The sequence below is a fragment of the Diadema setosum genome, chromosome 9, assembly GCF_964275005.1.
Source record: "Diadema setosum chromosome 9, eeDiaSeto1, whole genome shotgun sequence".
Classification (NCBI taxonomy): domain Eukaryota; kingdom Metazoa; phylum Echinodermata; class Echinoidea; order Diadematoida; family Diadematidae; genus Diadema; species Diadema setosum.
In genome coordinates, this window is record NC_092693.1 from 19010428 (window position 1) to 19027397 (window position 16970).

At 38.4% G+C, this 16970-nt stretch overlaps 1 protein-coding gene across 1 annotated transcript in view; it reads right to left on the reverse strand.

Moving 5' to 3' along the window:
- Positions 1 to 16970, reverse strand: part of LOC140233001 (copine-3-like) — a 142902-nt gene that overhangs the window by 68141 nt on the left and 57791 nt on the right. The window contains exons 2-3 of the mRNA XM_072313108.1: positions 7852 to 8036; positions 7066 to 7245 (exon numbers count right to left, since the gene is read on the reverse strand). Coding sequence (XP_072169209.1) covers positions 7066 to 7245; positions 7852 to 8001 — 330 coding nt within the window. The 5' untranslated portion in view covers positions 8002 to 8036. The remainder of the gene's footprint in view (positions 1 to 7065; positions 7246 to 7851; positions 8037 to 16970) is intronic.

Below are 16970 nucleotides of genomic sequence, written 5' to 3' on the forward strand. Positions count from 1 at the left end.
GCATCTACAAATCGGCCGAGCAGATCTTGACCAGAAGTTCAAAAACCACCTGTTCCAGACCGTCCTACTTGGGAGCACGAGGGGGCCTGGACGAACGTGTACGCCTGAAGGCGAGGCTCCATGGTGATGAATTTGTCGCGCTTCTTACCGCTTGGCTCTTCAAGGGAATCATTATGCGTTGGCGATGACTAATCAAAAAGACACATGAAACCTTGGCAATACTGTACAAAAATGGGTATTTGAATATTCTCCTGCTTTTTCTTGTTTTCGTTCTTTGCATCACTGACCACTGAATAAACACATGTGCAGTAAAATGAAACAGATACTAATTACCTCCACCAAGGAAGGAGGTTATGTTTTCATCGGTGTTAGTTTGTCTGTTTGTTTGCAAAATAGTTCAAAAAGTTGTGAACGGATTTGGATGAAACTTGCAGGAAAAGATGATAATGACACAAGGAACAGATGATTAAATTTTGTTAGTGATCTGGGAATTTTCATGGATTTCTGAAGGATTTTTTATTTTTTAGAAGATGGGTCATTGAACTTGGAAGTTCAAGCTGCACATATTTGAGGTTTGCATATATGTGCTTTCAGCGCGTGCTCTGCCTGGGCGAGGCACTGCGTAGCTGGAAGCTGGTGACATAAACGAAAGGTTCCTATATTGGGAAATTGGGCGATTTTCAGCATGTGTGTATGGGTGGAAATGAGCTGCTTGGCAGAGATCTGCGCTCTCTGAGTGCTTTTCTAGTCTGAACTGAGATTGATTCATTCTATTGAGTAAATATGTAAGTGACCTTTCTAATCTAGTAATTTAATTTGAATAAGAAAAAACTTCCACAGAGAACTTAACTTCAAATCATACTATATTGATTAAAAGCCTTTCAATGAAAAAAAAAAAAAAAGATACGTGTACATGCTAGATGTTTACTGAAGTGATACAGTTGCATCTGCACTGCAAAATGGTTATTACAAATTCAAGAAGGCTTTCCTAAACAAAGAAAAATGTCCAATACTATCAGAGTGAGACAATGTGCTCTTGGGAACGTATCAAATAGATGTAAACTTTAAATGAGCATGGACAACATTGCACATAATGTAGACATTTCCCTCAAAAGACTATTTGAAAAGTAACTATTGTGAACCTTTGCTTTGATTATAGTCATGTATACATGTTACCTAGATATCCAAAACTGAAATGAATCAAAGTGAAAGCACATCATTATTCTGCAAAATGAAACTGAAGGATAATCTATTAAAAGTACTGAAGCTTCCAATTCTACTTCAAGACAAACAACAAAAGAGGAATTTGTCTGAACAGTACATAAACAAGAGTAAGTTCATCATCACTCGCAGTTTGAAAACATTTTTGCATGCCATCATAAATATGACTTTTATGTTTGTCTTCTTTGATGCTTCAAAAACAAAACAAAACAAAACAAAACAGCAATACTGAACCCATTCTGATTCAGGATGTTTACAATATATGTCAGAGACAACTGTGTCTTTCCCATTCAAATAATCATAAATGCCCTATCACATACATTTCAATTCATCAGCCGTCGGTTCCAATGAGACAACCGCAAAGCCGTCCAATTCCGTCTGTCATCTACGCTTTTGCGATTAATCAATCCTTTCAATATCTTGGCATTTTCGCATCGCTTGCTTGCTCACATTCACAATTTGCTCCACACCTAGTGAAGAGCGGAGAAATTATCTTTGTCAAGCCTGATTGAGGATCCTAAACTACCAAATGTCCTTAAAGTCAGACAGTCACAATCTCCATTTTGGAGCAGTACGTGGACAAATTTGACATGACATGGAACTTAGCAAAGGAATAATATATTTTATGTTTACTTTCTTGTGAGACTGATTACATTAAAGAGACAGTAACAATTATCCTAATCGGCCATTGATATGGTTATTTAAAGTGTTCAAAATTGTAAGAGGATAAAAATCCTTACTCAAATCCATGCCAGACAATTAGTTGGTGGCTCAAAACAAAACAAAACAAAACAAAACAAAACAAAAAAACAAAAAATTTTGAACGAGTCAAAACACAGGAGTGCCTGAGAGCTGTTTACATCGCCTAACATAATCTAGAAACTATGTCATGAGATTCCAAATACGTCTCCAGAAGATCACGACAACAGACGACCAGTCATTGGTGAGAAAGGCCCCCCTGATGGAGTCTCAAACGATGCCAGCACATGTCTGGAGGAACCGTTAATGAAATCATCCCAAGATCCCTACAGGGAGTGAGGGAGAGGCTGCAAACATTCATTATCTCCACTCAACATCCTGCTGTGTTTACAGAAAGTCTGTCCTAAGATGTGCATGTATGCATCCACATTATATCGTGTTTGTTTGGTTGTTTTTTATAATCTGTCTCTTTTTCACTCTCTCACACAAAAAACAAATTATGCATTATATGTTGATCAATAAAAGTCAGAATTACATACAAGTAGATTTTACAATCTAATGCAAATTGTCCTTACATTGTATATAGATCACTAAATGCATGAAGCCTCTATCCCTCTATTGGAATTATCCATTAGGGGAAATTACACTTAATATGTGTGTGTTCTCTGTGAATGCTGAAATATTAGTATACCGGTACCACATTCATGCACTTTGAGGAAAATCTGCTGTTCTGTTCAGAAGTTGTTGTTTTGTTGTTGTTTTTTGCCATAATCACCAAATAAGAGAATGGGAATTTCACATGTATCAAATTTTTCTAGCATAATGAAAGAGCTCATGGCATACCTCCTTCAAAAGGCAGGGTGAATAATATTACCCTTTGCATATGTCAGTAGCATGCACTTGTCATTAAAAGAATGGCATTTTACGGAATCCTCTATGTATTTTCTTTGTAAAATTTCTCTACTGTGACATCACAGATTGCTGCAGCCTTCATATCCAGTGATGATGGCACAGATAGACTCAACCAAAACTTTAGAAATTTGAAGGGACTGTCCAATTTTCCTCAAAACTTTACTGCAGATGTGTCCCTCTAGTATTTCTGCATTAACTAAATCCACATGTTTGGGGTAGATTCTGATCTACAGTATGTCCCAAAAAAATTACAATCGGATTTTTACATTGATGACTTCCAATATGATTAAATTGTCTGAATGCTATTTCAAGATCTAGAAATATAACATCTTACCTATATTTTGCAGAAAACCCCATTCAATTTGGTTAAGCGGTCATAGAGAAATGTGAGTCATTGTGAAGCATGTCGTGGATGTGATTCTTCCAAGTTTAGCACTTGGATGCTCTTGGAACTGCATATTAATGTGCGAACATAATGGACAGAACTTGGAGGGAAGGGATTCCTGACATGCTCTACAAAAATCCTCATTTCTCTTTGACCACTGAAGCAAATCAGATGGGTTTTTCTGCAAGATGTAGGTAATAAGTTATGGTTTCATACCTTGAAATTGTATTTGGATTGATTCACTATTTTTAAAGTTATCATTTCGGAGGGTCCCATTGTAATTTGTTTTTTGTTTTGTTTTTTTGTTTTTTTGACATACGGTACAGTAACAACAATCGAAACCAGAATGTCAAGTTTTACATACTCGGCATCCAGATCCCCTGTGAGCCACTTTCTGACATTGATCTTCATAAAACATGTGCTTAACATTTTTTAGTCTTATAAACTTTTCCAAATCTCTGACACCTGTATTTGGTTCTATTACAAATGAAATATTGAAACCTCAGACATGAAGGACTTTGTACTGTGTCTCCATTTCGTCATTCTTTTTTTTTTTTTTTTCTTTCACCACTATTCTTTATTTCTCAACTGTGTCCTGTTGGTGCTCCTACATGTACATACAATTTGAAACAACTCTCTTGCCTGCGTGTGTATCCAACATTCCTAAATCTTTGTGAGGTACTGAGGATGGACTGACAGCTCACTGTTTGATTTGTGATTTGACAAAATATGTGACTGCACTCACTCATATGACCTTCTCAGAGCTTTTTGGCTTATAGTTGCAGAAATGTAACACTTTGAAACACGTATAACATACAAATAATGCAATGCCGTGGTACCTAGCATTTCACAGAAGAAGTTTTAAAGGGGCAGGAGAAGATGAACAAGAGCAAGAAAAAGAGAAGTTCGAGAACCGCTATCAATACATCAATGATCGTAGTTTCACAAGTAAAGTTTTTGTTCAAATAGTGCATCATTACTCTACTGAATACAAAGTATGATTCACAGAAGGATATCACTGGAAAACACTGTGGTTACTAAGCTTGGGCAGCACATGCAGTTCATGATTTTCCCTCCCTTCATCCCCCCCCCCCCATCCCTCCCCATTAAGATAAAAGTAACGAAAATTGTTTTGAGTTTTTTCAGGACAAAATAAAAGAGCCTAAAAATTTTCGATGACACATCTGAATGAGACTTGGAGATGGGAGAGGCACAGATCTTTACTGTGTCATCTCTTCGTGTCAGCCTCCATTACTGCGGTTCATCCTCACCCCCGAAAAAGTTTCAGCAAAGTGAAGCCTCTTTTCGCTGGCTGCAGGCATCGCTTCATCGAGACGTCAAGAGCGTCATTCTCCATGCTGCCTCACCGCCTCTTTCTCGCATTGAAACAAGCCCTAATTGTCTCTTTCTGACAGCTAATGGCTCACAAGCACCCGCTAAGCACCCCCGTGTCAGCGGTGCGTCGATTCATTTGGGGACTCTGATCGGCTGTGACACCTGGTCCCCTCTACTTGTCCCTTCCGCTGGCCTCGGTTGCTGACGTTTCCGCCGACACGAGAACAAAGAAAAAGGAGAGGGGTATAGCGGCATATGCAGCAGTTTTTGCATCACTTTCTAGCTCCCTCTTTGCAGGAAGAAGAGAGGGTATCCCTGTTTACTGCTCTACTGATGCAATGTGTGTGTTTGTCCCAACAGCGACAAATTCTCGATGTAACCCTGGCTATGATATCGGGCGGTAAGTTATATCATCGCCCCATAAAGCAACCACAATAAATAAAATATTCAAAGGGAGATCCAATGCTTTCCAGCCGAGCCCATCAGAGAATATTCAGTTTGCACGGTCACTCACGAGTATTTCACTTGGGAATATTTCACCACATCCTCTGTGTTATTTACGCTAACACGTTTCTTCTAACAACGCAATTGCCTGTCAAATCATGCTATCCAAGGTAGGCCTACACTTTGAAGACCACATTGATTCTTGCTACAGGTCAAAGGCATTAAAGAGTGTTGCACACTTCCTCTCAAAGGTCTGACATCTGAAGAAGCTCATAAGCCAATTGAAAGTGACAGTGCTAGGGTGCCAAGGCTTACAACAAAAATAAAAGCAACCAAAAAGGTTTTGGAGCAGACTGGATGTCATCACAGAATACAAACGCAGTTCCTTTTTGCCTTGTTTCCCACAAACCACGAGTAACACAGGTGATCATACACACATAAAAAAAAAAGTATGGAGTGAAGCATTAAGGAATGGAGTCTTCAAGTTCCCTATATCAATGTCAGAAACTCATTGAAGACACATCTTTTTCCTATGTCATAATCATGCATATTTGATCAAACAGATAGGTAAAATATCAACACTGTAATATACACAGGGATAATATTGAGGTTTGTTGAAAAAATTGGAAATCAAATTTTCAGGTGATTTTGACATATGGCAAAAGCAAAATGTGTACAGACTTCAGAAAAAAAAAAATCTGATATCAGATTTAAATCTACAGAATACCATGCCTGTATTTAGTATTGATTGCATAGAGCATTTCCTAGCACATCTAAATGATGATAACAATACCAACAATATAACAGGTGGAATCTAAAATCAAGTGACATCGCGGCATACAGGAATCCACACAGAAAGGATGGATGATGCCTTTAAACCTGAAGAGTTTCATCCCTGTCCGAACAAAAAAATTACTGGGAGCTCTCGAGAAATGGGAACAAAGAGAGAGCGATAACTTCCAATCTACCCCTGATGAATGGGAGTGCTGCCTACTCATCCAATCCTTGATATCAATGCTCCAATTGCATTTTTTATTTGTTTGATTCTTGGTCCACAAAATGAACATCTGACTGACCCATCAAGTTAACCAAAAACTACATTTCTCACTTATGGTGCTATATTGTCTTATCATGAGTTTTACTCTTCTTTGTTTGTGTTGCATGAAGTCTAGTAGAAAAAGGAAGAATTGCTTTGTTGATTTTTTTTCTTTGGCAATATACAGTACGTATCATTGCTGGGGTGATAAACCTCTTATCTCAAAAATGTCAAATCATCGATTGAGAGTAAGGGCGTTAACTTGCCACTAAAGCCATGGTGTTCGAGGCACCTTAATGCCCTTATCATTTTCACCCAACAAAATGTTCAGGAGAGCAAAAAATCATGGCAGCCAAAGCACTTTAACAAATGGGCTCACCTTTCCTTTGATGTGCCGTGTTGGCTTTATTTTTAAATAGGGATAAAGACAGCTAGGATTTGGACAGGACATCACTTAACAGATTATCTGACAATTTATCCAGAAAAGTGATTTTCACCAAAATTAGAGATACAAGGTCTCGTCACCCCAGCGATTATATGTTCAGTTTTGGTCACAGAATCTTCCAAAAACCTCTTGAATTGCTGCCATTCATAATAGATTCCTGCCCTGGCAAGACATCTTAGAAGATTCTAATACTTGTTTCTATCAAACATTGGCAAGTTTTGTAAAATTGCTTTCAGATCTAATGAACTTAACCAGTTGGTACAGCTTTGTAAATGGCAGGAATGAAGGATGCATTCTCAGGGTCACCCCACTAGACCGACACCCACAAGTCATACAGCCCATGAGTTCAACACTAGGCAAATAAAGCCCATGAGTTCGACACTAGGTAAAAACAGCCCACGAGTTTGACAGATACAACACAGGGCTTAATGTGTTGGTCTCGTGGGCCTTGTTAGTTTAGTGTTGAACTCATGGGCTGTACGACTTGTGAGCTGTATAACCCATGGGCTGTATGACTTGTGAGCTGTATGACTCGTGGGCTGTATGACTCATGGGTGTCGGTCTCGTGATGTGCACCTGCAATCCTACCTGGCCTAGAGTCATCTCCGTCTCGCCCAGGAAGTCATCGTCATTCAGATCCGCTGTGTCATTGTCGATGTCGTAGACGCAAAACCGCAGCTTCTGGACTTCCTCGAAGCAGTAGTCGACAACGAGGCTCTTGGTGAAGACAGGATTCAGATTGTTCTTAACTCGTTCTGTGCGGCAGAGCTACAATGGACAAAAAGCAAGCAAATAATTTGTTTAGTGGTTAAAAATCCAACAGCTCTATCGTTCCCTGCCAGGATATAAAATGTTCTGAAGTTGAGAATTCCACCCTGTATTCAGATGGTGAAATACAATGTAAGCAAATCCACTCTCTCTTGGCAGCAAACCTTCATCTTCATACGGCCATCACAGGGACAGGATGTCACTTAAAGGATTATCGAGATGCCTCAATGGTATATTCCAACATTTTCAGGATGAAATACAAGATAAAATGTTAAGTGCTGCTACACAGAATATGTACAGACAACCCTGAAGCTGAATATATTTGCCAATAAAGAAAGAATATGTATAGACAACCTTGATCCTGAGTATATATGAAAACACAAAACAAAACAAAACAAAACACACAGACAACAAATCAACTCAGGATTTACACAGCTGGCATGTCTCTTCCATTAACTGTTGTTCTGTTGCAGAAACTTTGATATATTTCAATCCATTAGTCCTCACTGTCCTATAAGGCATCTGAAGTAAACAGATTAACCCACTTCATTTAGCGACAAGTTGAAGACAAGTGACAAACGGCATTCAAGGAGTTGACCAACTCACCTCCACCCACTGGCCGCGGCCGACCTGTTGTAAGACGACGGCCAGGGGGTCCGACTTGGAGCCCACATCTTTGTTCTTGAGGTTCTTGCAGGAGAGCCTCAGTTCAACCTTGGTTGCCATGGCAGCCATGGAGGACGGGGTGGTGGCCATCTTGGGATCGAGTGCTCGAGATGATGGGTGCCTTTCTGTTAGGGAACATAATATGAATATAAAAAAGATATGTGTTATAATCACCGCAATATGCGAAAAAGACATAATTGTTATGATTATACATAATGCACACACACACACACACACACACAAATCCATGTTTATACATGTAACATACACAAACACACATATATTGCTGGATGTCAGACATTACATGAAGATATTGAAGTGAACTATCAAAAGAAGATATATTAAAAGTTATATATTAACACAGTACATACACATTAGTCCTGCTATTCTGACAGCCACAAGTTTTACATACAACTGGAGTAGAATATTACTGAATAATAGATGCTGGGGTGTGCACACATTTTTTGGTATTTCAGTAAACCAGGTATTGAATTTCAGTTTCTTTCCATTGTACCAGATGTTGGGGACACAGCTGCTGACAGCAGGCAAAATCTGCTCCGAGAACTACCAGTCTTGATTCTATAGATGACTTAGTCTGATACCCCATTCATACATGGCACTTGTAGTGCTCAAGGAGAGCTCCTGGAGCCCTCTAAACTTATGCCTCTCTGGAGGCTAGGTTCAGTCGCACTCCAAAGCTCTCTAAACCCTATAAAAATGGTCACCAATGTTTATAGAGCGCTCTGTAAGTGGTATATATACACTGTGCATGCGGTTCATATGTTCAAATCCCCCATGCTTGTGAGGGTTATCATGACAGTTAAGCCACTCTCCGCCACTTTGTGCATGGTCTCGGTGGGCAGTAACACTCTGTGTGAACAAACTCAAAGGGGCAAATGTTGAAGCACTTAAAGAGCACTCTTGTGGTCAGCTTCATGGATGAATGGGGTATGAAATTTCAGGGCATTAAATGCATTGCAGAATTCTTTGCATCTTTTTTCTTTCAAAACAAAATGTCCTTTCTGTTGATGATCATAAGTACACTGTCTACAATGCACAATTTTTTATTTTATTTTTATTTTTTTTTTATTTTTTTTTTTTTTTTGGGGGGGGGGGGGCAATTTGATAAAAATGAGTCTTATCTGGGGCCTGTTTCATAAAACTTGTCATCAGTGACAAGTTGTCATAGCTGTGACAAGCTACTGAAATCCTTGCATCTGATTGGCTGAGAGCAAATTTGTCATAGAAATGTGGCAGTTGTCACTGATGACAAGTTTTATGAAACGGGCCCCAGATCTTATTCCACGAAGGTATTTGATTAATGGAAACATTATGAAATGTCCTGTAAAACCAGAAATTTTCGCGTGCATGAAACTTTACGATTTGCACATGAAAAATCCACACATAAGTGTTTGCGCACTCAGTGATTTGCAAAAGTTTCATGCAACAAATGTTTCTGGTTTTAGGGTATTGCTGTTTCAGTTGAAGGAAGCCTTATTTCTATACCTCCATGGGTATTCAGGAATAAATGGGAGAAAAGACTATTCATAGCCTTGTGTCTATTCACAAGCCTGTGAAGGTGCATACTCTCATTACTCTGCGCTGATGACATTCCTGTATTAATGAAACACAATATAAGCCCTCTAATACTGACACGTTCGCTTCATTTCCTGTACACTCATAAAGCCCTTTAATATTTAAAGACCTTGCAACTTTCACTAAACTGTATCAATGTAATCTTATCTGTTTTCTGCACTAACCCCCCCCCCCCAATTTCACTTTTATCCTTCAAGAGTCAATTCAGTCTTTGTAGCTTCCTTGCCAGGTGTTACATTCGGCAGGCAACTGTACCATTTGGAGCCACCCTGCTATTCTACATTATCACACTCACAGAGTGAACATACTACAACACGAAATGAACGATGTTGATTGTTAATTAATTTCCATACTTCCACATAGTGTGCAGACTTCCACATTGGCCTGAATTCACAAAGGTGGTACAATTGAAACCATGGTTTAAACCATGGACAATATGTATGGAGCGCCAATTTCGTTACAAAATCAGTCATTTTGTCGACGAAATGATCCGAAATGAACATTTCATCAACGAAGTGGTCATTTCATCAAAGAAATGACTGATTTCGTAACGAAATAGGCCATATGACACTTAGCGCTCCATACAAATTGTCCATGGTTTAAAACATGGTTTCAATTGTACCACCTTCGTGAATTCAGGCCATAGTGTCCAGAATACCATAATCTAGAAATCTACCTTCGGTTAGAAAGACCTAATTTGATGTAAACTACTCATGATGGCTGATTTTGCAAATTTCTGCTAAATTCCTTATAGAGATGTCAACTACAAGAATGGCTGGAGATTTTCCTCTTAAATGGTATCAAATGGTTTCATGGGTGTGTTTTAAAAAATGCCTATTGTTTCAATTTACAACAGATGTACATACATATGCAGATGTTATACTATCACAATTTGGGTCTTTACCAAAGCATTGTTGTCAACCTACCATCAGATCCACACACTCACACCTTCTGTAACAGGGGCCTAGAGATAAAGCGAGTGATTCAAGGATATCTTTTCCGGTGCTTCCAAAACGATGTGCATCCAGCTTGGCATGGAATAATGGCCAAAATTTGAAAGACCGTTGCTTCACACTGCCAATGTGTACACAAAGATTAGACAGACTAGTTTCTTTCCAAATCATACCATTTTAAGCAACTTTTGGTCAACTTTGAGGGTGCTTGCCCCCTCACTCCCCCTCTGCCCCCCCCCCAAAAAAAAAAGAAAGAAAGAAGAGCACTTGGGTAACATTCTTCACAGAATGGCCAAATTGCAGAAGTTTGTGCCCTCTTCAGAGTCCTTGTCACTACCGATACTTCAATCATCCCACCACGCAGAAGTGGGTGACAAATCTCATGGCTCACAGACCAGCATGAAATATGCATGGGAAGGGTTCCCTTTGATGCGGCATGGGTGACGGCCACTTCCGTTGGAACTATCACCAGATGGGGTGCTGCAGTGAGGCCAGACAATATACTCCACTGTCGGCCGCCTCTTGCATAATATGTATGTTGGACCAGAAACACGCACGGCATGAAACTTTCACGAACTGGAGCCGATGGCCTTTGTTGTGGCATGAAACTTTCACGAAATGCCACTGGCATTCAATGCTCTATATACAGTTGTAGATGGAAACTTTTGCCTGCATTTGACTTTCGCAAATCTTGGCTCCTCTTGACTTGTGTGAAAGTTTCATGTACATGCAAAAAAACATCTGGTTTTACAGTTTATTTGCATACAAACATGCATCATTTCCACATTCATAACTTTACCTACCCCTACATAATATTGCAACAAATTTTCACATCAATTCTTGCACAAACACAGGCTTACTATTTAGAGATTTACATTCTTTATAAAATAATGTTCTTTTAATGGCTTTTACAATAAGAAAAATAGCCTTTCATCATATCTTTAATATCATTGCACTGTCTCAGATAGTCATTTTTGCTGACTTGCACTTCAGATTTTAATCCAAGTTATGTCTCATAATGGAACTCGATGTCAAGATAGAATTTTCAATGGTTAAACTCAAACAAAGCTAAGGTTTAGCGTATAAAAAATTGAAATAATTTTTGAATTGTGCCGTCCTCTTAATAACTTAGAGGCATCTCCATTCTGCATCACAGCAAAGAGCTTCATTTCTTACCCAAATGCTGTGTGATAACTTTCTCCAGCCGAACACAAAATGTGCACTGCAACTAAATGGACAAATTGCCCTTCATAAACACAAATCTATACACACTGATTACTCAGTAGTTTGAGTAATATATTAAGCCACAATAAAAATCATGGGCATACATACTTGAGTGAAATTTGAACCCACGATCTCCTGATGGCTAGACATGCATTAGAAAGTAGACTACGGAGCTTCCGCCCGATAGCCAGTAATTACAGTTCTGATACCTTAATATGACAGTCGTTATATAAGTACTACATGTATATTTATTCAAAACAATGATTGTTGCATCAAGCTGTTTTAACTGCAACTGATTGACAGATTGTAATTCATCAACATATTAAACTAAACACAGATTATTCAGTATTTGGAGTGATAGTCATGATAAAAATCATTGAGTATACATACTCAATAACCTATAACTTCAAGGGGAAGCATGCTAATTCCAGCTACATGTATGCATGTGACTCCTAAAAAAAAATAAAATAAAATAAAAATAGGTTCCAGGGCTCTGGCTACCTTAAATGTCATATTTTGGCAATGAATTATAATGTTTACACATCTGATTTTGTCATTACAAGCATGCTCTCACACAAGGTCTATTACTTCAAACAACATTGGGTAGAGAGTGGGAAGAAATCAAGTAGAGGAAAGATTTTCTGTGATGTGGGACTGGCATAAAATTTTCCACTGATGTCCAGGGCCACCCAACGCATTCGTTGCTACATCCCTCATTTCACAAGTAATGCCTTCCCCCGACTTGGTGTCAATACTTTCTATATATATGCACTCCTAGTTTCCATCACAACGTGACGTGAAGGCCACACTACAATAATTATGAGATACTGATTAAATTAGCCCTAAGAGCAACAGAATGTGAAATTAAGTATTAAAAGGCAATTAATGCTCATTACAGAATATGCCTCTGTGTAGCTAATCAAGTCCAGAAATCATAAACCAGTTAGGATGTGAAATAACGACAGTCTGAATGTCCACATTCATGCAGGGTTTGCGAGTCGAGACTAGGGGGGTGTTAGGCCGCGAAAACTTCATCATAATTAGTATAGCTTGGCTGGATGCCTCAACCTACAGTGACCACCAGAACAGGACAAACCAGCAGGAGACCTCTCGTCGCCACGGCGACTGGATGAAGGGAGATGGATGCCCATAAGAACATGCAAACATGTAGCCATTCTGGGAGGAGATTCAAGACTATAAAAACCTCCTGTTATAAACACATTTTCCCCGAAACATTCAGTCTAATCAGATTTAGGGTTCTGGAGTTTCGCACACTGAAGAAAGTCTTCTTGCCAAAATATTTGCAAAATGCAAATAATATTTGATACCATGGTTGCATCATAAACTCAATGGTCTATTAACCAAAACACACAACTCTCGATACGCTTTACAGAGCTTGCTTCCATTAGGGAGCACCATGGGGGATAAAAATATGAAGTTAAAGGGATGATAAAGTTTTGGGTGGGATGGGGATTCAGGTTTTAACTTTCTGCAAGATTATTAGAAACCACTTTTATGAAATATTAAAATGCATACAATTCTTAGAGGAAGTTGAAGTTTATTTGATAAAAATAAGTTTCGAAATGGCTGATATCCAAAACCAAATTAGCACAAAGTGGTCCTAAGAAAAGGTGGGTCCCACCTTTTAGTATGACCTCTTTGTTTTTTGGATATCTGAGCCATTTCAAAACAAAGTTTCACCAAGTAAATTTTGAATTCCTCTCAGAATTGTATGGTGTTTTATATTTCATAATAGGTTTCTCTTTATCTCACAGAAAAGTTGGAAACCTGAAGCTCCACCTCACCCAAAGCTATGCCATCCTTTAAAATACTTTAATCACTGTAGGACAGGATTCTACCTGGTAGATATCTTGGCCCTGTCTTATAAAACTTGTGATAGAAATCAATCAATCACAAATCACTTGAAAGCTGCAATCAATCACAACCTGTGATTGATTGATTGATTGCAGTTCTCCGTCTTAATTTCAATCATAACTTTTCATGGATTTGCATTCAATCGTAAAGTTGTGATTGATTTGAATCAATCACAAGTCTTTATAAGACGGGGCCCCTTGTCAGATATAAGTTATGACACCCATGAAGTGCTTCCCTCGGAATCAACATCAACTGAAGAAAAATAACACAAAACAAAAAGAAATGTAATTTCTTTTTCCAAAAATCTCTCTTTCAATGAGACTGCACCTGCTATCTCATGATCTTTGTAATAAGCCATGGGTTGGACTCTTCCACGGTAAGATTATCTCCTTCATGGAATTCGGGACTTGCATTCTGGGAACAACCTGCCCCTCTCGACACACTAGCCTTCTTCTGGGACTCTTGTAATGATGACAGTAATTGGAAGAAGAGATGGAGATGGGGAGAAAGGTTCAGGGGAGAGAAGAGAAGGAGGATGACTTGGAGGAAGAGAAAGAGGAGGGAGGGAGAAGAGAAAGGATGAGGGGCGAGAGAGATAGGGAGATAGATAGATAAAGAGAGATCGAGAGATAATAAAAGCAAAGGAGGGAGGCGGAAAAATGCAGCAGAACCATTTGAACAATTGAGGTGAAAGAAAACAGGTATACAGGTTACTCCGGTTGTTATTACGACTCGATGATGGAAATGCCACCCATGTGCCAGAGACGGGCCTAGCTGGAAGCGCTCATCATCTGGGCATGATTCACTACTGGTATGCTCTCACCGTCCTCAGTCACATATATCATACAAAAGACAAAAAAGGAAAGAAAATAAAAATACTGACCTAATTAGTAAACTGTGTACCATTGAATTTTGTGCTTGTTTTATGGCTTTGCTGACTACTGTGGTTCGGGTTCATCATTTAGCGGGATTACATAACAAATCACCAAAGTTAGCAGGATATAATTGAGGACACGAAACGGAAACTGTTTGCCCTTGAAAAATGTGATAGGCCCTTTTGAAGGACTGAGATGTTTTCTTAGAAGATTGCAGCTCAAAACATTCTATCACTTCTGTCGAGGAGTGAGTTAGTTCTGATAAAAACTGTGGATTTCTTTCATGAGAGAGGCTAGATATTTGGCTATCATGTTCTTGCTTGTGATCAGGAAAATGGTTTCCAAGGGATGGAATAGTTTTGGTTGAGATGGGGAATTCCGACTTTAAGTCTTTGAGATAATTAGAAACCACTAATGAAATATTAAAGAGCATAGAATTCTAAGGGGAATTCCAAGTTTATCTGATGAAAATGGGATTTGAAATGGCCGAGATATCAAAAAAAAAAAAGGAAAACAAAGTGGTTCTAATAAAAGGTAGGTCCTACACCTTTTATTAGTACCCTTTTACTTTTGTATATGGTATCTCGGCCATTTCAAACCCAATTTTTATCAAATGAACTTTGAATTCCTCTTAGAATTGTATGCTCTTTAATATTTCAAAAGCTAGGTTTCTCATTCTCTCTCTGAGAAGTTGGAAAGGTGAGGTCCAATCTCAACCAAAACATTAATACTATTCCTTTAAGTGAGATCTCACTGGATTACAGACAGACCTTCATGTACGGGGAAAAGGGCGTACTATGATGCCATGTGAGGGCAGGCTTCTGCTACTGTCACTGCTATTGCTCTCCTGCAGATAGGCAAGCAAAAAATGCAATTGATCACGCAGCAAGCATCTAGGGGTGCTTAAAAGAATATTTATTGTGTGATTGTAAACCAACTCATACCTTTAAGGGGAATTTCCCCAGTACAGGCCAAATGAATTAGTTCACTGCTTCCACAGAGGCGCATACCTAAAGGACATGTTCACCTTCATATATGTTGGGATTGAGTGAATGCAGCGATATTAGTAGAACACATCAGTGAAAGTTTGAGAAAAATCAGACAATCCATTCTAAAGTTATGAATTTTTCACTTTTCAGTGTGCCATTGCTTAATGAGGAAACTACTACAGCTTGTGATATAACGCGCATGCAACGATGTAAAGAAAATATAAAGAAAATATAATATATTTTCATTTTTCCAGCATATTAAAAGAGTACATGACATGCCTCATTCAGAAGGAAGGGGTATAGTATTATCCTTAACATTTGCCAGTAACAAGTCGAAGGAATGTGTATTCTTTTGCAAAAAAAAAAAATAATAATAATAAATTTTGTGGAATTCTCTTTATATTTTCCTTAATACATGTAGTTCTAAACATGTGACATTATAATCTATAGCAGTCTTCTCATCCAGCAGTGACTGTGCAGAAGCGCTGAAAATTCATAACTTTTAAACGGATTACTGATGTGTTTTACTGATATTGCTGTATTCATTCCATCGTCTGCATAAGGTAAACTCATGCCTTCAAGGGGAATTTCCCTGGTATAGGCCAAATGAATCAGTTCACTGCTTCTATGGAAGAGCATGTAGTCTTAAAGGGATCGTACAGTTCTGGTTGAGACCTAATTTCAGGTTTCTAACATTTTTAGGTGAGATAATGAGAAATCTCATATGAAATATGAAAGAGCATGCAATTTTATGAGGAATTCAACGTTTATTTGATAAAAATTGGTTTTGAAATGGCTGAGATATCCAAAGAAGAACGATTCTAATAAAGTGTGGGACCCACACTTTGTAACGATCGCTTTGTTTTACCTTGTTTTTGGATGTTTCAGTTATTCCAAACCCGATTTTCATCAAATAAACTTTGAATTCCTCTTAAAATGGTATGCTCTGTGCTATATCATAGGTGCTTTCTTGGTATCTTGCAAAAATTCGAAAGCCTATTTCTCATCTCAACCAAAACTGTACTATCCCTTTAAGGTAACTGAAAGATGCCTAAAAATATTGTAAAAATGTTTTGCAGTATAAGACAGGCCCACAATGACTGCAACATTTATTTCTTATTCCAAAATGAAGAACAAAAAAAAAAAAGGTAGAAAAGGGAGGAGGCAATGTGCTTGGCCAAAAGTTTATCTGTTCACTAAGAAACAAATTAATAAACAAACAAACAAACAAACAAAGATCACTTCTTTTACACTGGGACTAAAGACCTGAACCTGAATTTGTAGATGGTTGACAAGACAAGACACAAGAATGGCTGGTTGTTGTTGGGGTTTTTTTTTTCTCATCTTCAAACATTTGTTACTAGCTCATTATATAGTTTTTCACTCTTTATCTTATTATCATTATTTTATTTTTTACCATGAAATGCTCTTTCTACTGGAACAACAAATGCTAATTACACTGGAAGATCCAAAGTGACTGCCTTGGTTTCAGTGACTATACATGTAGCAAACCTCTTGCGGCATTGACTCATTCACGGCTGCATCTA